General features: G+C 34.6%; 1 protein-coding gene across 3 annotated transcripts in view; it reads left to right on the plus strand.

Annotated features, from left to right (window-relative positions):
• The window catches only part of SCN9A (sodium voltage-gated channel alpha subunit 9), a 101,365-nt gene that overhangs the window by 27,194 nt on the left and 48,771 nt on the right, over positions 1-25,400 (plus strand). For all 3 annotated transcript variants that reach the window (XM_039250141.1, XM_039250142.1, XM_039250144.1), the window contains exons 12-16: positions 2,553-2,682; positions 4,240-4,478; positions 6,531-6,704; positions 8,195-8,551; positions 12,931-13,407. In XM_039250141.1, coding sequence (XP_039106072.1) covers positions 2,553-2,682; positions 4,240-4,478; positions 6,531-6,704; positions 8,195-8,551; positions 12,931-13,407 — 1,377 coding nt within the window. The remainder of the gene's footprint in view (positions 1-2,552; positions 2,683-4,239; positions 4,479-6,530; positions 6,705-8,194; positions 8,552-12,930; positions 13,408-25,400) is intronic.

A 25,400-nucleotide genomic window follows, 5' to 3' on the forward strand; every position in this document is an offset into this window, starting at 1 on the left:
TTTTCATAATAATAATAATAATAGCAAACGTGTTTAGGATTTATAATAGCCCTGTAAGGTGATATATTATTATCATCCCGCTTTTACGTAGGGGGAAACTGAGACATGGAGAAGTAAAGCAATTTCTCCAAGTTCACTCAGCTAATAAACAGTGGTCCTGAAGTTCAACCAGAGGCCTTGTGTTTCAGAGCTTGTGCTCTTAGCCCACCACATGTTTGCTCTCTCCCCAATGTGTGGTAGGTTTTTAAACCTGGAAATAATTTAATGTTTATTTATTTTTGAGAGACCGAATGAGAGTGTGAGCAGGGGAGGGGGCAAAGAGAGGGAGACATGGAATCTGAACCAGGCTCCAGGCTCTGAGCTGTCAGCACAGAGCCCAACATGGATCTCGAACTCACAAACTGCAAGATCATGACCTCAGCCAAAGTTGGACACTTAACTGGCTGAGCCATCCAGTCACCCTGAAACTTAGAAATAATTTAGAATAGTTATGCTTCCCCCCGCCCCGTATATAAATGAAACTTACAGTGTTCATTTTAAAAAAAACAAAAACAAAAAAAAAAAGCCCTCTGTCTGGAACCTACCAATAAAAATGTAATAACCAAACTGTATACATTAATACAAACATATACACATAAAAGCAAAAACAAAACAACCATTCCAAGGGAACAATTTCAAGCGTTTAGAAGTAATTAAGTCATTAGAGGAAGCATCCAATTAGACTTGAAAGTGAGATCTTTCTGGTTTCTTTAGTTTCTAGGTTACCTCTTTAGACCACTCACTATGTTACATTGTGGTACTAAATATCAGTAGGTCTCTGACTAACCTAACAAGCTTTGAACTCTTGCTAGGTATTCATATATTCATGTTTTCAGACAATATAATATTTTTAGTGAGAATCAAGTTCCATCAAAGTCATGGCCACATACATATTTCATTTGGAATGACTGCATGTGCTTTTTAGTTAACAAGTGACCTCTGTGCTTGCATGATCCTTTGGGCCTTGCATGAGCTTTGGGCCTTCAGTCAAGATATTTTTCTTTATCAAATGAGCATGCTAAATTCTATAGAATCAGATCTTGGCCGTGTTTTGCTTTTCAGTGATGTATTATCTGTGAAATATATAATTTATATCAGATTTGGATATTGTTTCATATTTTTAAACGAAATGTTTTCATGTAAGACTTTACTTTTAGCATAGAAATATAAGTTATTACCATAAATCCTGAAATAAACTACAAAATTAGAGGATACTCTAAGATCCAACAGAAATGCAATAAACATGGCAGTGTAGCAAAAGGTACAGTTTAGATGAAAAGAATGTATGACAAATAACACAACTTTGACAACTAAAACATGTCTACATGAAAAAGAATGTGTTATTCTTGTTTGACTTGTAGAAAAATTTTTGTTTCTGGAAAGTCAGTAAATTAGAGACTGTATCCAATAGAAAATTCTCCATAAAAAGCCAGCTACAGATATGTGTATGTGTATCTGTTCACAGACATACACATACAGACAGACATACATGCATACATTTATGCCCATGTGTCCATGTTTTGATATACACACATATATAACTATATCTAAACAACTATACAACTTTAAGACTCTAGAGCTGTATTTATGTTTTTGTAAAATGGGGTGTGTATATTCATACATACATAAATCCCATACATACCACACCTAAAAAGATAGATAGGTGATACATGTAGAGTTGTATAGTTGTTTGTGTGTATATGTGTGTGTGAGCTATATATGTATGTTGTTGGCCTGCACTGAACCAGCACACTGTCTTAATTTTGAATTAGTTGCCAAGATTTAAACACAAGACATTTTCACACAAAAATGAGTACACCTGGTAAGACTGAGCTCATACTCCTGCATGGCAACAATCCTTTAGAGCTGAGTAGTGGTCACCTCTTTCAGATGGAGCTTACATTCTCCACTTTGCTACAGTGCCCACTAGTCTCCATCATCCTTTTCACACTGAGTCACTTATCCTCATCCACTCAGAGCAATTCATGCGATCTTCCCTGGTAGTAAGAAACCACCATTATAGTCGCTGCCATTAATGCTGTCATCTCAACAAAGAATACTTACAGAAATTTATCAGAGAATACTGAGGTTCTGTCCCTTTACCACACATCACTGCCATACATGTTTAGCTGTTTTCATGCGGGACTCTTATATGGTAAAACTACCTGAATGAATTCGAGACCCAGAAAGATAGGTGATGAAAGTGATTACAAGAAAAACAACGTATTTTATTTTTTATTTCCTAAGCATTAATTCTTTTAATCCTCAAAGCAAGAATATGAGGCAAATGTTATGATTATCCCCATTTTACCAATGATAGAATTGAGACAGGAGTTAAGTAACTCACCAGTGACACACACCCAGTAGATAGCAGAGCTATGATTACAACCCAGCAGGCTTGTTCCTACTTTTATTTACTCACTACAGCTACCTAAGCAAGATTTTATTCTACATATATAATTTATTAGAATTCTATTCTTAAAACTTTAATTAATCTTCCCTTTTTCTTTCAGGGGACAACCAATCAAATACACAAGAAAAGACGTTCTAGTTCTTACATCCTTTCTGAAGAGATGTTGAATGATCCCCATCTGAGACAAAGAGCAATGAGTAGAGTAAGCATATTAACAAACACTGTAGAAGGTATGTAATAATGCTCTCTTACCCATACAGATTTTTAAATAAAATTTAGATAAACCTTGGTTAGCCTTAAATAGGTATGTAAAGTTCTTAGGAAGGATTCAAAGAATAAAAAATGGTCATAAACAATGGTAAAGATAACCAGTGGATACTAGTGGAATTGTCTTTATGTTGCTTAAAAAACTTGATAAAGTTTTTTATGTGTGATTAAAGATATTGGGTGATATGACTTTTCAAATATAAATACTTAATGGTAATAAATAAAAGAAAGCTAGGTTAACCCAGGGCTGTGTTGTTGTTCTCTCATTATATAATCTTAGAAACTTAAACTGGTCTCTGAGTTTATCAACTAATATGCAAGAAAACAATATATACTTCCAGATGTTTATAAATGCCTGCCTCTGAGCACATTCACCAAAATTATAAAATGGTAATCTGTGACATAACATCTGTTAAGATTATGATGAAAAGGTGGAGCACCTGGGTGGCTCAGTCAGTTAAGTGTCCGACTTCAGCTCATGTCATGATCTCACAGTCCATGGGTTTGAGCCCCACGTTGAGCTCTGTGCTGACAGCTAGCTCAGAGCCTGGAGCCTGCTTGGGATCCTTTGTCTCCCTCTCTCTCTCTGCCCCTCCCCTGCTCGCTCTCTGTCTCTCAAAATAAAAATAAAGACCTTAAAAAAAATTTTTTTTAAAAGATTATTATGAAAAGGCATTAGAGATTTAGAAATTTAGAGAAGATAATAAGAACAAGTGGTTAGATCTTGAGAAGAGAATGAAGGGCGGCGACTTTTAAAATGTGCTGACTCCCACCTTCTCCCCCTATAATATGTCCCAGATCCCATCTTATCCTTTCATACCATGATGCCTCAGACAAAGCTTCCACCACCTCCTAAACTTAATGTTGAGAAATAAAAAAGACTATGGCATAATATATCTATTGAATGAGCCATTCCATAAATTATTTCTAGTCCCTTGTTTCTGAGATTCTTTTCACCTGTAAAAGTACATATACTGGTGGAAAATATATATTTTTCCATTAAGAAAACATAGATTTATGGGGTACCTGGGTGGGTCAGTCGGTTGAGTGTTCAACTTTTGATTTCTGCTTAGATCAGAATCACCAGGTCGTGAGGTCAAGTCCAAATTGGGGCTCCACACTTTGCGTGGAGCCTGCTTGAGATTCTCTCTCCCTCTCCTTCTGCCTCTCTCTCCCTAATGTCCTTTCTCTCTATATACAAGGAAAAAGAAAAAAGAAAACGTAGGTTCTCCTGTTTTCCATCACATATTAGATGTATGTTTCTCTAGGAGTTGCCTTTATCATCTTTGGGCCATTAATTTCACTGCCTTCCCCTAAATTATGCTTGCTCTAGTAAGTGAACATCATGATAGAAGATTTTTATATAATATGCTATGCTTTCATAGAAACAGTACTGTTAAATTTGCAAAGTCCAAACAGAAGACTTGTTTCAGTGTTAAAGTCTACTGCTGATTTTTACCTTGTTAGGAATAAAATAAACAAATGATTGACTTCATATTTTCTGTTGGTTTTCCCCCCAGAACTTGAAGAATCCAGACAAAAATGTCCACCTTGGTGGTACAGATTTGCACACACATTCTTGATCTGGAATTGTTCTCCATATTGGATAAAATTCAAAAAGCTTGTCTATTTTATTGTAATGGATCCTTTTGTAGATCTTGCTATTACTATTTGCATAGTTTTGAACACATTGTTTATGGCTATGGAACATCATCCCATGACTGATGAATTCAAAAATGTACTCACTGTGGGAAATTTGGTGAGTCTCTTAATGTGTTTTGTACCCCTAGTTCTTCTCTTTGGATGTCGTGATTGTCACTTCTTTTTTTTTTTTGGAACTCAGATGGATGTGTAGCTACACAGTTATCTATATCCAGGATTCACAATATGAATCATTGTACAGAGTCAAGTTTCTGGTGATACTACGTTAAAATAATTTTGCAGAAGTGCAGAGGTCTATAACAATACTATTTCCAAAGGGGGTCACCATCTTGAGAGTTGATGGTGTTGGTTTTCTGTTTTTTGTTTTTTTCCACAACACTTTTGTCTCTTTGAAGACAAAGTGTCTCTTTGAAGCAACACTCTGAAAATTTGATACTTACCCATTTTATAATTACATTGCAGCTGTCTTATGAGTATACTCCCCACATATTTTTAGAAAAAACTCTGGATGGTTTATTTTGACATAATAGTGAAGTGTCTGTTCCTTTGGAGTCCCAAAGTCCTGGAATTAAATTCTGATTCTGCCCCTTACTGTTTATATGACCTTGAACAAATATGCCTTTAATTTTCTCACTTATAAGGTAATAATAATACCTCATTTGCAAAATAAGAAAAATAATGTATTATTTATAATATAATGATAACACTTCATTTACCATATTGTTAAGAGGATTAGATACTGTCTACTTATTAGCCTGGTATATCATAAGTCATTAACAAATTAAACTTTTTGTTGTTATTATTATCATCATCATGCTTTAAATCAACTAGCAGAAAGAAGTCTTAAAGAATAAGAATACCAAGAAACTAAAATGGTAGGACTAGGCACAGAAGACCCAAGGGCACTCATGGTCTGTAGGTTTCAGGAAGATATAGGATCTTATTGGGAAAATGAATGCCAAACTGATTTCTCAAATGTGCAGTGCTGGTCACATTCTAGCTTAATTACTGCCTTATGGCAAACACGTGCTAGTTTCTGAGAATTTATATGAAGTAGGCAGAAGTGAATAACTCTGGATGTCTGTGAATGTCTGTGTAAGATAATTTTACCTTTGCCATGGTCCCAAGCCAACTGATCTTTGAAGCCAAAGACTTTCTATCTGAGTCAGTCTTCTTCCCCATATACTTTATTTTTTAGTTGAGATGTATGTACCCCATATGCTCTCTGAAGGAGCATTCTTCTTTCCTCCTATTTCTCTTTGGAAAAAAGGCAGGCCTATCTAGTTTCTAATTGTTGATGGAGATACAAGCCATGAAAATCAGTACCTTCTTGCTGAGTTGACTGCATCACTGTGAACCCCAAAAGAATTTACAGTGTTTCTTATCTATTGCCACTACCCTAGGTGTGGAGTACTCCCTGATTGTCTTCTTGATGCTGCATCATTTTTAAATTGACTCAACACTTATATAGAGTTCACCATTTCCCTTTGAGCCTTCTTTGGTGAGCTTCTTTGAGTCCAAATAAACCTGAATGATTCATAAACAGGTCCTTCACTGTTGTCTTTTTAAGTTAGTCCTTTGATACCAGTGTCATGAATTAATGATGTTTTGTGATGCACTTTTGTGTCAAAGCTTTGAAAGTCTTACTTTATCTCCCACTGTGTCAATTAAATACTTTTCCCTCTTCTGCTAATAAATCTTTAAAGAGTGAGTCAATATGTTCTCTATTACTCTAAGAGTAGTCAGACTAGACAAAAAGGCTGACTCAAGATTTTAGTGTCAGTCTATATTTCCTTTTCATTTTCTATCAGAGTATGACCCACATATTTTTTTTTTTCAAAAAGTATCTGTGTTGATTGTCATGGTTTTATTTACCTGGAATTTTAATGTATCCCTCTAAAATACTGTCTAAAGAAGATGAGATGGACAAGAAACTTAGAGCTTTTTAACCTTGTAAGGCTTACATTGGAGCTATAGGAATAATGTTACCAGGTTTATGGGATGAAATTAGATAATGTACATTTGTAAAATATCTGGCACATTGTCTGAAGCACAGTGATGCTAAACAAATAGTCATAATCATCATTACTTTGATTCTATACTTCTAATAATACCAGAAAAAAAAAAAAACATTGTATTTCTCATTTAGGTCTTCACTGGGATCTTTGCAGCTGAAATGGTTTTAAAACTTATTGCCATGGATCCATATGAGTATTTCCAAGTGGGATGGAATATTTTTGACAGCCTTATTGTGACACTAAGTTTAGTAGAGCTTTTTCTAGCAGATGTGGAAGGACTGTCAGTTCTGCGATCATTCAGACTGGTAAATATAGACCAACCAAACCATTGTGTTCCAGATATAAAGGGGGCTTTCTAAGGCTTTGTATTGTTATTTAAATCTTTTAGATGTTTAAATCAAAAGACAAGATTAGGTTTTGGTGTCTAGTGTAATCAAGTTCATTCTATAGCAAAAGCTTTTAAAGAGCTCAAAAATCACATGAATATTTTAATCTTAGCATCTGGAAGACATAGTCTTAATTTGAGTTAACTTTAGAATCTTGAAGACATATTGAATTATATACTAGTATAATAGAAGTGGGTAAATAAAATATTTCTTTACTAGTAAGGCAATAATTTATTTCCCAGTAAGAAGCTTATGGTTTACAGAATTTCAGTCTTATAATATTTTCATTATTTTGTGAGTTTGATAACTAAAGATCAAACTATTGTCCCCAAAATAATTGTTTTATGTTACCAAAAATATAAAAAATGTAAAGCCTTTTTAAAGTATTTTTCTCTAACATGGTTGCTTTTTTTTAAGGTTTTTTTTTTTTTTTTTTAATTCTTGTTAACATATAGTGTAATAGTGGTTTCAGGAATAGAATTTAGTGATTCATCACTAACATATAACACCCAGTACTTGTCACAACAAGTACTCTCCTTAACACCTATCAACCATTTAGCCCATTCCTCTACCCACCTCCCCCTGCCCCATAACCCTCCATTTGTTCTCTGTCATTAAAAGTCTCTTATGGTTTGCTTGCCTCTCTTTGTTTTCTCCCTTCCTCTATGTTCATCTATTTTGAATTCCATATATGAGTGAAGTCATATGGTATTTGTCTTTCTCTGACTGACTTATTTCACTTAGCATAATACACTCTAGCTCCATCCATGTTATTACAAATGGCAAGATTTGATTCTTTTTGATGGCTGAATAATATTCCATTGTATAAATGTACATATACCACATCTCTTTATCAGCTGATGAACAATTGGGCTCTTTCCATGATTTGGCTATTGTTGATAATGCTGCTGTAAATGTTGAGGTGCATGTGCCCCTTTGAATCAGTATTTTTGTATCCTTTGGATAAATATCTAGTAGTGCAATTGCTGAGTCATAGTGTAGTTCTATTTTTAACTTTTTGAGGAAACTCCATACTAACATGTTAGACTTTATCCCTATGGTGGCATGAAAAAGTATATAAAAGTATCAGACTATTTTCAAATTAAATTTTTTTAATTATCTAAAAATAGACTTAAAGATAAATTATCAATTCTAAAGGGAATGGTATCTGAAATCATTATAAGAGGCTTTTATAGCAATCCTTCAGAATATGTGTGGTAATTATATTGTGACAAGCATAACAAAATAACAATAATATTGAAAATAGCTGAAAGTAAAAACAGAAATAATCAAGTTTAGCTAGGTAATGATGACAATATTTTAGAATTTAAAATTTGGAACAAAACTCAAGATTGGAAACATAGAAAAATTTCATAATAATTAACATTAAGCTTTGCATTTACTTTTAGCTTCGAGTGTTCAAACTGGCAAAATCTTGGCCAACACTGAATATGCTGATTAAGATAATTGGCAACTCAGTGGGAGCTCTGGGTAACCTCACCTTGGTGTTGGCCATCATCGTCTTCATTTTTGCTGTAGTCGGCATGCAGCTCTTCGGTAAAAGCTACAAAGAATGTGTCTGCAAGATCAACGAAGACTGTACACTCCCACGCTGGCACATGAATGACTTCTTCCATTCCTTCCTGATTGTCTTCCGTGTGCTGTGTGGAGAGTGGATAGAAACCATGTGGGACTGTATGGAGGTCGCTGGTCAAGCCATGTGCCTTATTGTTTACATGATGGTCATGGTCATTGGAAACCTAGTGGTACGTAGTCACATGTCCACACCTTGAAAATTCTGCATAGAAAATTGTTATATGATGACAATAATTTATTTTATAATTATAGGGTTAATTACACATAAAACTATTAACTGCAATAGAATTTTGATTATTACTACTGGAAAGGCAACAGAAAATAAAAGGAAATATTGTTTCAATTTCCCTGACAGATATGCCCATATTTATATTTTTTGCAATATTTATTTTGTTTCCTACTTTATTCTCTCATTTTGATGGTGATGGCATATGAAGTAAATATGTGGTTTTCATATCTCTTAAATATCAAGTCATACTAGTAAATAGGGTATGATTAAATTAAATTAACAGTAATAAAAATGAAGCTGGAACGGAACAAGCCAATTGAAAGGACTGGCCCCATTGCATTATGGTCAGATATAATAGGACCAGCAACTATAGCAAAGATCAGGAAACTTTGGCTCATGGGTCAAATCCAGCATACTACCCATTTTTGTATGGCCTCACAAGTTGGAAGGTTGGGTTTTTATCACATTTTTTCAATGTTTAAAAACTAAAAGGAAGAATAATATTTCATGGCACATAGAAATTGTATGAAATTTAAATTTTAGGCTCTATAAGCAAAATTTTGTTACAACACAGACATGCTTATTCATTTACATATTGTCTATGTCAGTTTTAGTCTGCAGTGACAGTGTTGAATAGTTGTCATAGAGATTCTATGTCCTTCAAAGGCCAAAATATTTTTTTTATCTGGCTCTTTACAGAAGAAATGTGCCCACCAATGCTCTATAGTATCTCTTTAACAAATGATCTTCTGTGTCTCCGTTAGTGTTTTCTTGGCTTGTACTCTTTCTCTGTTTGTTTCTTCCTTTTTTACCTACTTGTTGGTGAAACCTTTTAAGCTTACAAACAGGAGAAAATGAGATAAGATGCTCATCCATGACGCAGTGACTTCAGTTTTCAAAGCCACCATGTTGACTTGGTTTAGTCTGTCAGCTTGGCATCAGACTCCTCATTAGGTATCCCAAGGGTGGGGTATAGTAACAACTATATGGTTAGTACTTTCACTTCCCACTGGCTTGAAAATAAGTTACTAATTTTTTTTTTGTCCTTGAAGCCCCTGTATCAAAGTAATTCAAAGCCTAGGACAGAAACCTTCATTCATCAAATCGAACCCTAAATGGTATTGTTTTGTGCCATTAAATGGTTAGACATGTACAGAGTAAATTATGCAATACGAATTCTAAATCTGCACAAAATATGAACACAGTGAGTTAGAATTTAATTATTAATCATCCTCCAGTTGTAGTAATAAATTTCCTAGTTTTATGTGGGCTTTTAATTCCCAGTATGAAATAAAATACATATTCTCTCTCTGGTTCTTCTTCTGAATTTAAAATTTGTATTAATAAGCTCCTATAATGTGATTTGTTTGTAAACTTCTTATCAAATGTTGACATAAAAATATTGAAATGTAGCTCTTTATATGATACAGGATGTCAAAATATACCACACCAAAGCCATCGGTCACAATTAATTTAAATATTTAGTACTCACTCAGGAATGTATGAAGTAAGGGGGATTCCTTGGATTCTCTCAACTTATTCATTCAATATTTTTAGTGCTTTCTCTGTGAAAGGAAATGTAGTTGGGTATTGCAGGATGATTGAAAATATATACCTATGAGTTAGTCCCTGTCATCAAAGTACTTGAATTCTATAGACATAGAAAAGTGGTACACAAAATTATCAGATAAGGAAGAGGTGGTAAATGCTAGCAGTGAGGCAAAAATAAAATTCCCTTGACACTTGGGAGAAAAGGAGAGAAATTCTAAATAATGACTCAAAGATTTTTTTTTTTAATGTTTTATTTCTGAGAGAGAGAGAGAGAGCATGAACAGGAGAGGGTCAGAGAGAATGGAAGACACAGTATCTGAAACAGGCTCCAGGCTCTGAGCTATCAGCACAGAGCCTGATGCGGGGCTCAAATCCACGAACTGTGAGATCATGACCTGAGCCAAAGTCAGACACTTAACTGATTGAGCCACTCAGGCAACCCTCAAAGAAGAATTTTGAAATCGGTCTTTGAATAATATGCAATTATGTAATAATACCTAATGTTTAATCCATATAGAATTGGTAATGACTGACTCATGTTGATATTTCTTCATTATTTACTAGTGATAATGAAAGAGAAGTGTAATTCACAAAATAGATAACCAACTCTTGGTTAAGGAATTACCATTGACATACACTTAGTATCTAAAAAGAAAGACACAAAAAATTATATTTCTGATATAGTCCTCTGCATATTAGAGTTATATGCTAAACAGATCACTTGCTTTTTGTTCTCACTTATGCCTTAGATCATTTTACTACCAATGAATTAAAATGGTTAAAAACCATAAGTTTTAGAGAATAGTTTAGAAAAGTAGATTTTAGTAATCTCAAGTGTATATCAGGAAACTGGCAAAGAACATTAATCAGAATGATGTTGAATCAAAAATACATCTTATTAATATTTTTTCTCTGCTTAATATGATAATGGATAGGTGATATAAAATGGACTTCATTTTTATTTGTGATATCTGGTAGATTTTAACGAAATAGTGGAGTCTTGTGATTTTTGATGGGATAAAAATTATTATTATCCTTAATATGATGGAACAGGAGCATATTCTTGAAATATGTGGAATCTTTAAAAGCCAAACTCATATAAACAGAGACTAAAATGGTAGGTACCAGAAACCAGGGGTAGGCCGACATGGGAAATGGTGACCAAAGTTCAAAGTTCTAGCTAAAAGATAAATAAATGCTAGGGATCTAATTAACATCATAGAAATTATAGTTAATAATACCATATTATATACTTGAAAGTTGCTAAGAGAACAGATCTTAAATGTTCCTACCACACACACACACACACACACACACACACACAAAAGATAATTATTTGACATGATGAAGGTGTTCTTTAGCACTATTGGTGGTAACCATTTTGCAGCATATAAATATATCGAATCAACACATTATACACCTTAAACTTACACAATTGTATATATCAATTACATCTCAATAAATGTGGAAAAAATAAAGTTAATTACAAATTTTAAAGGGAGAAAGAGAAAGTCTGTTAACACTTGCATTGGTTAGGGAGGCTAAAGTAGTAGAATTAGCCCTTGGCTTCTCATCAACATTCCTGTTAAGATATATACACACACAAACATGTATCTAATAATGAAATACATTTTTTCATTGACAATAAAGACTAAAATGAAAGTAAACTATTTCAGAATTCCTTAGTGATTCATCATAATTGTTTTCTGTGATTTTCTCTTGTTCTTTCTCAGACTCTTCTCTTAAACATATTCACATAAACCTTTTTAACCTGTGCTCTTCTACTTGCCCTGAAAAACTGTTTTAGATGGGACCAAGTTCAGGTGCGAGGTTGTGAGTCCCTTCTCCTCAGTTTGGCCTAATTTTGATTATTTAGTGAGGTCCATGTTTTCGTCCATGGAGACACGTATGTGAAAAGGTATTTTTATTTCCTATATAAAACAACACTTAAATATAATGTAAATACTTTCAACCCTCTATGAGAATTCTTCTTTCTTTTTACAATGTTGAGTTCACCTGGACCCCTGCCTCCAGAGGAAAAACTGAAATGGTTTTGCACACAGCAAGATTTTGCCTCAAGGCTAGGAGTTGTCCTAACCTCTTTTATTATCTCTTCCAAGCCTAAATGATTGGCACAAAGCCACTCAATCATAATGCCATTATCTCATTTGAATTCGGTTCAGTAAACAGGTCCTTCTCTATGCTTTAAAAGCCTCATTAAGTTGCAAGCTGGCACAATTCTTGGACAGAATATTTTATTACAGGAGGTTTGCAAGCAAGTATTCTATGTTCCATTTGTTGCAACAAACTGACATTTCACTTCTGGGAAAAGTGAACATGGAGTTGGCCTAGGTTACTTCAGCACAATAAACACTGTTCACAATTTTCTTGTTCTAGTTTTTTCTCACAGGTAATAAATATTAATTATAGGTAAATGTTGGAAAGGGTTTTTAGGCCCATAAAAGAGAATTTGGCCAAGGGACTCCCACTTCAGAAATGACATAATGATAATGGGGAGGGAACATTCTCTTTGCTCCTCAGGCTAAGTCCCTCATGGGTGCCACTGAGCTGCGCTTCCCAGAGTTCACAGGAGGGAGGATCCAGAGAAGGTAATGAGGAGTCTGGCCATCCTCTACCCCATCACACATTCTTACCTGTGTGTGAAGAAGTGCAGGGATCTTTACTGCTGGTTTGGATTTTGGCCTGTATGTCAGAAAAGTGTGCTTATTTTCTTTTTTATTTCCTGCCTCCCTATTTCTCTTGATATAGGTCCTCAACCTCTTCTTGGCTTTATTATTGAGCTCATTTAGCTCTGACAATCTTACAGCAACTGAAGAAGACACTGATGCAAATAACCTCCAGATTGCAGTCGCCAGAATTAAGAATGGAGTAAATTATGTGAAACAAAACTTACGTGAATTTATTCTAAAAGCATTTTCCAAAAAGCCAAAAATTCCCAAAGACACAAGAAGAGCAGAAGATCTGAATAGTAAGAAGGAAAACTATATCTCTAACCGCACGCTTGCTGAAATGAGCAAAGATCACATTTTCCACAAAGAAAAAGATAAAATCAGTGCTTTAGGAAGCAGCGTGGACAAATACTTAATGGAAGAAAGTGATTGTCAATCATTTATTCATAACCCCAGCCTCACAGTGACAGTACCGATTGCACCTGGGGAATCTGATTTGGAAAATATGAATACTGAGGAACTCAGCAGTGATTCAGATAGTGAATACAGCAAAGGGGTAAGATTGTTTTATGCACATTGTTTCATATGGTTGAGTAGTGTGAAATGAATTGAAATTTCAGATTTTTGCTGTGATCTGTCCTTTCTAATATTGCAAACCGATGGATAGTTTCTTTTCTTTGTGAATTCACACAACAGGTTCTTAAAGATTCCTCTGGTATGGTTGTACCTACTGGTGCTTAATAATTGATTCAATCCCACAGAGCTAGATTTGAAAGCTCCAGGTACCTTTCAGTCTTTCCTTCCTTCATCCCCTTTTGTTATCAATTGTAAAGTCGTTTAGGGTCTCCTTCCACTGTGTCTATTGAATCCACCACTCCTCTTCATCACCTTTGCCTTCCCACTCACTACTTCTGCCTAAACCATACCAAGCAGAGTCCCAGCTGCTGTCTCTGCCTCCATTTTCCATGTACTGGAGTCCACTTGTTTGATTCATTTTATTCAGGTTCAATCTCAATCATGCCACTCCTTTGAAGTATCCTTGGTCCCCCAAGTCTCCTGAATTATAGACGGTAGATAAAGTCTTCGCATCATAGCCCCAGCCAGCTGACCAGTTGTGTCACCTACTGCTTGCTTTGTCTCCTTCTGGACCAGAAACACTTGGCACTGTGCATGACTTTGCTTGGGATTTCCTTCCTTGGTCAAAATCCTGTACACATTTTTTAAGACATCCCACATGGCTAACATTATTAGTCCTTACATCACAAGGTTGGGTGAGGGTTACAAGAATTAACACAGGTAAAATGCTTCAAACAGTACTCAGTGCTCAACAGTGGCAGCTATTACGTCTTTCCTAATTTCTCTCCAGAGAGATAGGAGCTGCACTCATTTTAACCCTGCACAACTTTATGACTTTTCCTGGGTTTATTATTTAGCCTTATATTATTATTTTTTGGACAAATTATTGTATGCATTAAGTGGTGCTATAAATCATTGAGAACAGCAAACTTTATCAAAACTTTTTTACACCCTCCTTCTCTACACCTGGTTGCATATATTTAAAGTAATAGTTTTTACTGTTTTTATTAATTGAACTATATTTTATTAATATGGCATATAATAACCAAAAGTGAGTTTTATGACAAAGGATTTTTATGCCATTTCTTTAAAGTTTCAAGATATCACTTAAAAATATTATTCCTTTTTTTAGGTCACATTTGAAAATATTTGACAGGCATTTATCAAATGCTTTCTATCCGCTTAACCCTATACCAAGAAAGACCTGTCTTCCATGAATTGCTAGTGGATTTTGGTATAAAGATACATACCAGTGTGTGTGTGTGTGTGTGTGTATGTGTGTGCGTGCGCACTTGTCTGTCTGTCTCCTGGCCATATGACCAGTGCTTGGTGCAGAGTAAATCCTCCACAGTAAGTGAATAGATGAATATATTAATTATGAGTATGTATTTCTTAGTAGCCAAAGAAATTCTTTCCAGGATCACGAAAGAAGGAATACAATTTTATATTTTTTTATTTTTAAAACCTGTACATGAAGAAGTAATATCTCCAAAATTCAACAGGGTGGTTGTTTCAACTCAAAGGTAGAAAATCAGATTCCATATACCCCTTTTCAGGAACAGTGATCTGAACTTGGTCTCACATGGAAAAGGAAACTAATTTAATTACTCATTTTTCTGCTAATGAAGATCAGAGTTGAAAAACCACAGATATGACAGAGAAAAAGTATACACTTTTCCCTATATAACAGACTTTCTCTTGATGCCACAGATTTGTGATGTCATAGTGGCCAGCTGCCTCTTTATATAGGGATTTAGTCTCTAGACTGTTAGATTACTTGAAATAGACTATTTTAACCACCCATAAAGTTACTCTGCCACTTGTCCCATAAACCCTTCTTAAAAAGCATGAAATTCAGTTCCCTTAAACTGTGTTATCTAAGGACCATTTGATGGTAATATTTTTGATTATCATTTTTGTGTTCATAGTCATAACTACATGAGAAAAATGTATACTTATTCTATTTCATATTTGTGGTGTACATGGTACAATGTACAGAGGGCTACCTCATAGTTGGATTAGAGGATATATAAGCTAATTGTTTTAAGCCATTTAGCACCATATTTGAGTTGCTAAGCCCTAAAACAATGTCAGCTATTGTGTTAGTTGTTGAATTCATCCTCATTATTGTCATCTAAAAGTACAGATTTAAAATTGTGGACTTGAAAACTTTGCCTTTTTCCATAAACAATTTCCCATGACATATCTCATAGCGTGAGTATGTTCAAACCCACTTTAATATACTGGACTTGAGAAATAACAGAAGTTCAAGATCTATAGGAAATTCGTTAGGTAACTTAGAGGTAGTATTAAGTTGTCATGAACTGGGAAACCTTGTGTCTGGAGTCTTTCTCTCCAGCTGCTTGAAATTGAAATGTTTCTTATTATGACTTGGTTTTGGTTTTGTTCTTATACTTGGACCACTAAAAAAAAAAAAAAAAAAAAAAGGCGTATTTTCTTTATTGAAAGTGCCTCTTTACCCTTCCATGCTGACCTCCCTGCTAAAATTCCCCTAATTTTCAGCTCCCACTTGAGTTCCCAAATTTTTGAACTGCTTATTCCCTCCATTGCAACTTTCTATTTTTTTATTTATGTCTAAGATATTCTGGAAATAAAGATTGCCATGTCCTTGATGAACCTTGCCCCAAGGATAAATCTTGATTACCCAATAGAAAGTAATAACTTGATTCAATACCTTTAGGTCAGTTAAGTCTTAAGCACTACTTTGTGATGTTTAACAATTCAACCTCTGGAGATAGGCACTACTTGCCTTGAATTCTAGCTGTGATATTTACAAACTCTATGATCTTGAGCAATTTACAAAAAAAAAAAAAACTAGTCTCTTTATGTGAAAAAGATAATTTTAATGAAGACTAAATGCTATACATAAATAATTAGATGAGTGTCTGTTGGACAATAAGTGCCTGATTAACAGTTATTATGGTATGGAATTGAGTGGTCACACGTACACTATAAGTAGCTATTTGCTACAGGCTCACTTCAAGAGGGGTAGCATTATGTAGACCAATGGTTCACAATTTTAGTGTGCAAAAGACTCAGGAAGCTTGTTCCACATGCCTGTTTGGAGTCATATCCTTTGAACTCTCTCTGCCTAAAAAGCAACCTCAGAATCCTTATTAGTGGTGTTCCTAGTGGCTACTGTGATAGATTGAGTTGGCATGGGAAATGAACCTAACTTCATCCCTAGCTTGTTTTGACCCAGATATCTGAGATATCATTTTCTTTATTCAGGGACTGTGGATATTTCCCCCTTTGCCTGTTGAAGAATCTGCATTTTGAACAGAGAGAAACAATATCACCTTTGACACCTTTCCTTTTTTCTCGCCTCTCCATCAACAAAACAAAACAAAAAACAAAGCAAAACAAAAAACCCCAGAAAACTTCTTTTTTATGGCCTAGCATCCTATTTTCCCAGTGTACGTGATGGAGACTTTTCCATCTTCTACTAATATTAGCTCTCAGATAGGCAAGCGTCCTTATCTTGATAATACACTCCAGAATGAAGTAAAAACATTTTATAATAAAATACCTTCCTAAAGGATGACCAAGAGATGGGTTTAAATAAAGTGTTGAATAAAATAACTTAAACAGTTCCAAGGAAATAATTGGCAATAGAGGAGCAGCATTTCTCTGAAGATTGTTTGCCTCAGAATTGAGAAAGGCATACTGTCGTCTCCCATGGACCCATGAGAATAAGACTTGTCCCTGTTTCTCAGAATGCAGACACAGTGAACTAATAGCCCCTCTCAAAATCAGCCTCCTACTGAGGCACACTGCAGTCCTATAAGCACACAGCAAACATTAGCAACACACTGCACAGATTATTATCATTAGCAATGAAGTACTTCCTTATTATGAGCCTCAAATGAAGCATGAAATGCACCCAATCATTCAATAAATATTTGTTGAGATCTACGGTGCTTCAGGCACTGTGCTAAGAGTTGCTGAGGGGACAAAAATATTTCGCACATCCTGCAATTTAATGTGACTCTTATCTGACTTAACTAAATTCTTAAGTGTTGGGTTTTTTTTTTTTATTGTGCCAGGTCTCAATGTTTAAAACTCTAAAACACTAAATTAATGATTATTTTTTTAAATGGAGAGCTCTTTCTTAGATGATTAGAGTCATTCTCTTTGTTTTTTATAACTACAGATTACTTCCTTCTCTGCTTCAAAGATGAAAAAAGAAACAGCTTAGTGAATTGTAACATGGACTTTGGTACTGTATGCAAATTTCAGAGGAAAATATTAAATTAATCAAAATTTATTTCTCCAAATATTTAAATACGATAGCAGCCTCATATGATTTTATAGTGGTACAGACTCTTACAGCTTTGAGAGAAGCCCTTTATTCACTCTGTATCTAATCCCCAAATACTTATTTACTGCTCTTTTGACCAATGTATCTACTTATTTAGGCTGCTTAAGTGAATGTGCTCATTTTGTGTACTCAGCAGAGAGGAAACTTTCTGTGTAAACATCTCCTCAGAGAAGGACGCTCCATTCATTCCTCCTCAAGCCAAAGGCAGATACTTAGCTTTACTTAATAGTCTTTAGAGTTTTAAAATATTATTACCAAAGTTGTGATGGAACTAGCCAAGATCCTTGGAGAAAGGAGGCCGATGAAATATTCAAATTTTACATAATCAAACTTCCGTCCTTCAAGAGAGTGTCACTTAAAACACTGCAAACACACTTATGCAAAATTTCATGTTCCATAAGGAACTAAGTCCAAATAAACTCGTCATTAACTTTAATCATTAGAGGGAAAATTGCACAGGAATACATTAGAGAACATTTTCTGTAAGCCATTGCTATTCATTTGTTCAACTCACATTTACTGAGCATCTTCCAGTTCCCATTTCCGTGCTAGACATTAGGAAGACACATCATTAGTGCACTCATTTGTTCAGTAAATGTAGGCTGAAGGTCTTTGTCTTTGGCACGGTCCTAAGTGATAAAGAATAAAGCAAGGCTTCCGCCTTTAAGGAGAAATATATATTGCAACAGAAATTATAATTAAACATATAAAAATAATGAAAACAGAGTTTAGTTTTAGGACAAAATACTCAGACAGGATAGAGGATAGTGTAACCGACCTTAAAAATCAATTGGGATACTTCACAGAGGAAACAGCATTTGAAGGGGGTTTTATGTTGATAAGAGAAATTCTTTCTGTAGATCAGGTGAGAGATCATTCCAATGGAGGTAAAGAGTCAGTGGATGTGGCAGACCCACATGTAAAAATGCCCATTAAATACTTACGAAGGGGGTCTGGTGGGAAGTAGTAGGTTATCTAGGTAGACTGGAACCAGAAAATGAATAGCTTGATGTACCATGATAAGAGAGTCAATGCATTTCTTTTTATCTAACAGAAAGAGACAACTTTAGGGTCTTGTTTTATTATACCTTGTTCATAGCAAACTTATACTTCTAAAGAAAATTTCCTTGCGGAGTGTAGTAAGGCCCAGCCCCAGAAAAGATGAGAAGATGGGAAGTTACTGCAGTTTTTCAAAAGATATTTGATAGAGGCTCAAGATAAGGGAATGATGGTGGCAGATGGGGATAAACATTAAGATACTTGCAAGTTAATATGTAAGGGCTCAGGTCTGTATATAGGGGTCATGAGCTGTTGCAGATGCAGGGGTCAGTTTCCTATAGCTGCCATAATAAAGTCTCACAAACTTGGTGGCTTTATGCACAGAAATTAATTCTCTGAAAGCTCTAGAGTTCTAAATGTCTGAAATAGAAGTCTGGGCATGGCCATACTTTCTCTAAAGCCTCTAGGGAGCATCTGCCCTTGCTTTTTCCTAGCTTCTCATGATGGGTTGTTAATCCTTGACATTCCCTGTAATCAAATTGTGATCTGCCTGTGTGTCTGTCTTGTCTTCTTCTTATAAGGACACTAATTATACTGGATTAGAGCCCACCCTAATGACCTCCTCTTAACTACATCTGCAAAGACCTTATTTCCAAATAAGGTCATTCAAGTGGACCAGGACTGAGGACTTCAGCATACCCTTTTGGGAGATACAAATTGACTCATGACAAAAGATTTTACCTTAGAAGACTGAATTTCAGTGCTATTAAAAAATATATAGGGGGAGGAGAAAATTTAGGAGGTAGAGCAGATTCAGAGTTCAATTTGGAGGAATCTTCATTGTGAGCTACTTGCAAGACAGCCAGGTGGTGCTGGACAATACGTATTTGGAAACTTAGGTCTTAAGTAAAGAAGTCAGAGTTGTAGACAGGTTGGGATTTTATGTGTTAATTTATGTTAACCACAGGATATAAAGGGAGTCAGCCTATAAAGTCAGGGTCCCTGGGATATCAGCTCTGAGAGAGAAATCTGTGTGTAACAGATTTACTGGGGAGTTTTATCAAGAACGACACCTAACACCTGTAAGAAGTGAGGGAACCAAGATGATTGAGCACAGGGAGAAATTGAAATGCTCTGCAATTTCATCAGAAGCCTGTGCTGATCCTCTGGTCGTCTCCTATAGGTACTAGGATGACCCTTTAGAGTAGTCCCAATTGAAGCAAGAGAGTCAAGCCTTTGTACCCTTCCACCCATGAGTCATTGGATGCAGACTCTCTCTCCACCTTTCCAGGGGAAGAGATGGAACCTTGGGTGAGGCAGCTCTCTTCTGCATGACACTTCCTTTGCAGAGATTCAGCTGTGAGTCTGCAGTCCCCAACACTCCTGGTAGCTGGAGAAATGAGGGGCCCACCCAAAAGGGATATCTGGGCAGTGCACTACAGCATCCACTACACTCCAAGGGCCACAGAAAATAAGAGGACAAGTGATTGACTTAACACTTGAGTAGCGAACCCAAAAGAGGAAGCACCAAAGAGACCAAGGAAAAATTGTACATATTTGCCACTTTCATATACATTCTATAACTTTCCTCCTTATGGCAACCAGAAGAATGGATATCAGTCATCTATGTTTACAGATAACTAAAATACTAAAAGATTAAGAAATGATACTGATAATTCTGGAAGCCTTTTTAAAGTTTGAACCCTAAGCTTTAAACACCATATTGCATACCATAGAAAGGCAAGATGTGAGTAAGAATGCAATAGTTTTCTGTTATGCCCTGTAATGCTGCACTTAAGCATCAACTTTTCTATAGTGGTATTGTGCATTTGTGATCTAAATTTCGCTTCTCACCCTCCTTAATGCTGATTTATTCAATTATAGTTTACCTCAATAATATAACATGGAGTGGAACAGAATAATAAACCAGTTCATTGAGGATGTATTGAGTAAGACACAATATCAGGTTGATGGCATGTGAGAGAAGGTGGCACTTGAGCCACCCTAAAGGATGGAGATCATTTCATTGCATGGCTACAGTGGAGAAGGAAATCTCAGTCAGAGGAGCAGATATTCATGTTGTTTATATGATTCATTCATTCATTAATCCATCTGCCCCTTCATCTATTCACTATTCAATTTTCAATGCCATTATCTTTGAGAAAGCTTAAATGTGCTTACTTGTTATGAAATATATTCCTTTTATTGATTTGATAAAAAAATTGTTTAAGTATTTGTAGTCATCAAGGTGAAATATTCTGTGTCCTTTATCATATGGTGGTTTTAATTATGTTGTTATTTGGTCTCTCTTTAGATTTTTATAAAGTTTTTTTCTTCAGACAGTTATTGCCTTCACCAAAAAGGCAGTCTAGATCTTTTCTTATTATTGCATTTTAGAAAATAAAATAATCTCTTCCACAATTTCATTTGACTTGACAAGATTTAGGGATTAGTCACAATTAAAGAAATGTATAATTATAATTACTATTATACCTTAATTATACAATTAAGCTGGCATTTGATCCTATTTTTATCCATAGATTCTTTTTTTTAAGTTTATTTATTTATTTTGGGAGAGAGAGGAGACAGAGAATCCCAAGCAGGCTTCCTGCTATCAGCACAGAGCCCTACACAGGCCTTGATTCCACAAACCCTGAAATCATGACCTGAGCCAAAATCAAGAGTCAGTCATTTAACCAACTGAGCCATCGAGGCACCCTTTTGTATAGATTCTTAAAAACACAAAACAAAATAAAAGACACTTACAGAATTTTACTTAACCATTTCTTCTTTGCAGATTTGTTTTAAACTATTTGAAAAATATTTCATCTTTATTGGATATTTTTGTGTCTAAAAACAATCACATTTTGGTTTGACCTTTAAATCAGTGTTTCTCATTCTTTTATTTTGATGAATTTGGAAACATTTTTCCTTCAGTGCTGTTAAGAATGTCAAAATTGAATTAATGTGATAATTATAAGTAAATCAAGAATGATAATTTTAGAATATGCTTTTTAAAAAATCTACACTCCTACTCTCACCCATTCTAATAATGAGAATCACTTATGTTTAAATGCTTGTTATACAGAGCAAACAGAGCAAAAGGTTGCTTTAGCATATTTAAATTCATCTCCTAAGTAACAGAATTTTATACCTATTCCGCTGACTTTTTAAAATCTATGTTGAGTGATATTCAATCTTATTACTATGTTTCAAATATACTGCTTTGCATTGAGCATTTGGCATGTATTTTCTAACGTACAACTAATTTTTACTTACAGGTATGTGACTTTAAATATTTTAAATCAGTTGACTAAACTATTTCATCATTCTGCATTTCTAAACTTCAGTACTTAACCTTCTTACTTCTCACAGGGGTAAAAACAAACTGGATCAATCAAGAATGCAGCTCTGTGCTTTTAACCAGGCAAAGACATATGTGACCACTTTTACACAGGTTATCTAAACAAAATCATACATATATGATATTTTTTTCAGTGTCATGCATGCTGTTCAATACTAAATGTTTCTGCCTGACCCATTGCAAGAAAGTAGAAACATATACAATTGTTCTGTAGATGAATTGACATCATAGCATGTCACCGGGGCAATTCCATCATTTTTTGTGACTCTTGATGACTTCCTTGATATATATCTCTCTCATGTCCTTAGGTGATTCAAGTGCATGATCTATACATTTTTACTGGATGGATTATAAAAGTAATGTATAGAATGTAACAGAAACCATTGAAGCAAAATTATTTTGAAAACCTCTAGCAACTTCCCTTCCTAATCTAATCTGATCTTTGACACATTAAATTGTCACATTTATTGCAATGAGAGTAGAACTTTGAGAATATGTTCTCATCCTAACAACAGCAACAACAAAATGGTAATTATGTGCATGAAGGCTGTGGTAAATATATATAGATATATTTATACACAATATATACATGTATCAAACCATTACATTGTATACCTTAAACTTACACAAAGTTGTATGTCAATATATCTTAGTAAAGCTGGAAAAAAATAGTCACATTAAATTTAGTAAATTAAAACTCTATTAAGAAACCATTTTTGTGAGAAACTATTTCAAGTATAAACATAAAGTCTCAGAACAGAAAAGGAACATTCTAGTACTAGCCCTGTATTTACAGAAATTGAGACTCAGAAACTGTTTTCTAAGTACACATCGAGAAAAGGACAGAGCCACAGTACCCAGCTTCTAGGATAACTTTGAATATATTTTGAAATTATTTTAGGCACAGTGTTAACAAGGGCTTTATTTCTTCAATCAGTTCAGTAACTAACATTTGATTTTTATTTGATTGCATATAAAGTGCATCAATTAACATTTAATAGGCCGAGCCTATGAGTGAATGAGTTATAAGTGCTTGAAATGTTTAATTTGATTCCAAAAGCAAATTTATACACTGCTGAGAATGTCTCTTATTATGTATATATCTCATCAGGAGACAGGCAGCATAGCCTCAGGAAGGTAAGAGGTTTAAGTGGAACATACTAAGTGAACACTAAATCTTTCAATAAGACATAAAACACTTTTCATAATATTGGAAGCAAATTAATAAGGATTCCTTTATATAGTATTTCTAACAAGTATAAAAGAAAAAATGCCACTCAGATATATTTTGTCTTAATTTTAGTATAGCTTGTTGAATGAACTCTAGAATAATTTTCTGTGGGAAAAAAATCCATGTTAATAAGAATCTTTCCTACTTTCTTTTATAATCTATTGCATATTTTTAATTGCTCTTTCATTGTTGGGATGCTTTTATTATTGTTTCCCATTGTGCAATGTTGAAAGGAAAACTATCTTGAAAATTATACCCTCTGGGGATAATGATGCTAACAGTTTCTAATTAAAAAAACAAACTAATATTGTTCTGGATTACTTGAAGTTAGCTTTAAAGGTGCTCCTAAGTAAAAAAATATATATATTTTTTTCTATTTCAGATGGGTAGTGATTCAGAGGCAATATTCTCTTGTAAAACAATTTTTCTCAGACTGTAGAAAATCTTATCCCCCCCAGAACCTAAATAAAGATGCATACATATACAATAGTATGTATGTATATATAGGTAAAACACATACTTTTTCAGAAAATGGTTTCCAGAAATGTGTGTGTGTGTGTTTAATTCTTTAATTATTACTACTTTTTTCTTGACCAAACTGTTAGAAAACATGAGGTGTATGTTAATGAATGGTCATTCTCTTGAAATCAAAAAACTCTAGATATTTCATTTGTGAAGAATGATTCAAAATGTAATACTTTTCTTTGGCATAAGCTGCCTACATAAAGGTTAGGAAAGATATACTTTTTCTGTGCCAATTTTTATTTTACATTGTATTTTCAATATTAGAGATCCATGTATTCAAAAAACCGATAACTGTTCCATTCATTAGGATTTGCCTTTCCTTCTCCTTCCCCATTATGAGTAGTTCTAGGGGCTAGCATAAATGTACAGGTAGTTTCTTGTTTGTTACTCTTTTTTAATTCTAGATGATTAATGAGCTTGAGTCTTTGAGTTTACATTTTTACCTCATATTTTGCCATCATGGTTGCTTATGTTCCAATCCTTATTTACTCACTTCTAGGAGGCCTCAGGAGTAGAACTTTTTAAATATTTGTTTCTCAAGTTTTTAAGTTATTCTTTATTTTACCCACTGTATTCCAGCTACTAAGCTATCTCGTCTCTGCAGATAGGAGTTCGGTGTTAGTGCACAGAGCCCTTGAATACCATTGGTTGATTGCATAGCAAGTCCATATTGGTGAATGTCATTTGCCTTTTGAAGATCCAAGATGACACTTTAGAATCTGGCTGAGACATCTGTAATCAGTCCAATCTTATTTTGTGGCCAAAATTTGTTTTGTATTTTTGTTTTTATATGCAAGTTCTTATCTTTTAGGTATATAAGTTGTCATGTTTTTGGATAAGAAGTGCCTTAGGTAGAAGATTATGAGAAAAGTGAGAATTCTCAGTGAAATCATTTGCTTTATTTTGATTTGCATGACAGTGCCTGAGATTTGACCTCATTATTTCTCCATCATCTAATACTATATACCACATTGACCCTATAATGGAACTGTTAAGTGGATATCCTGCTGAACAAGCAGCTGTTCTCTAAAAGCCTACACACTTTCTCTTGTAGTCAGTCATCAAGAACACTAGAAAAGGAAACTTCCATTGCTTACCCTTTCTCTGAAAAAATGCTAGGGTTTTAGTTGCCTGTAACTATAATGTGAGTCAAGAGTTTATTGTAACTAGTAATTAAACTAAAAATTCTCTGGTACATTAAATGGAAGTAAATCTAGATAACAGAAAGGAAAATACTATTGTCTTTTCCATTGATGAAGGATATCTTCAGTACTTTTTAACTGACGTTATTATTTAAAAAGAATCTTGAGAGCGATCAGAATTTTAGAGAGATCAGAAAAGGATCAGAGGGACTTGAGGGGCCTAAAATGCTAAATCATGTAAAGAAACGAAATATCAATACTCATAAGATGAAAAACACAAATGGTAGTTTCATAGGTAATCTCCAGTTTTAAAAAAGCTGAGGAAGATAATATTTGCATTTCTCCAGAGGGTAAAAATGGCTCTAACAAC

The sequence above is a fragment of the Hyaena hyaena genome, unplaced genomic scaffold (genome assembly GCF_003009895.1).
Source record: "Hyaena hyaena isolate Hyena2069 unplaced genomic scaffold, ASM300989v1 scaffold_363, whole genome shotgun sequence".
NCBI lineage: Eukaryota > Metazoa > Chordata > Mammalia > Carnivora > Hyaenidae > Hyaena > Hyaena hyaena.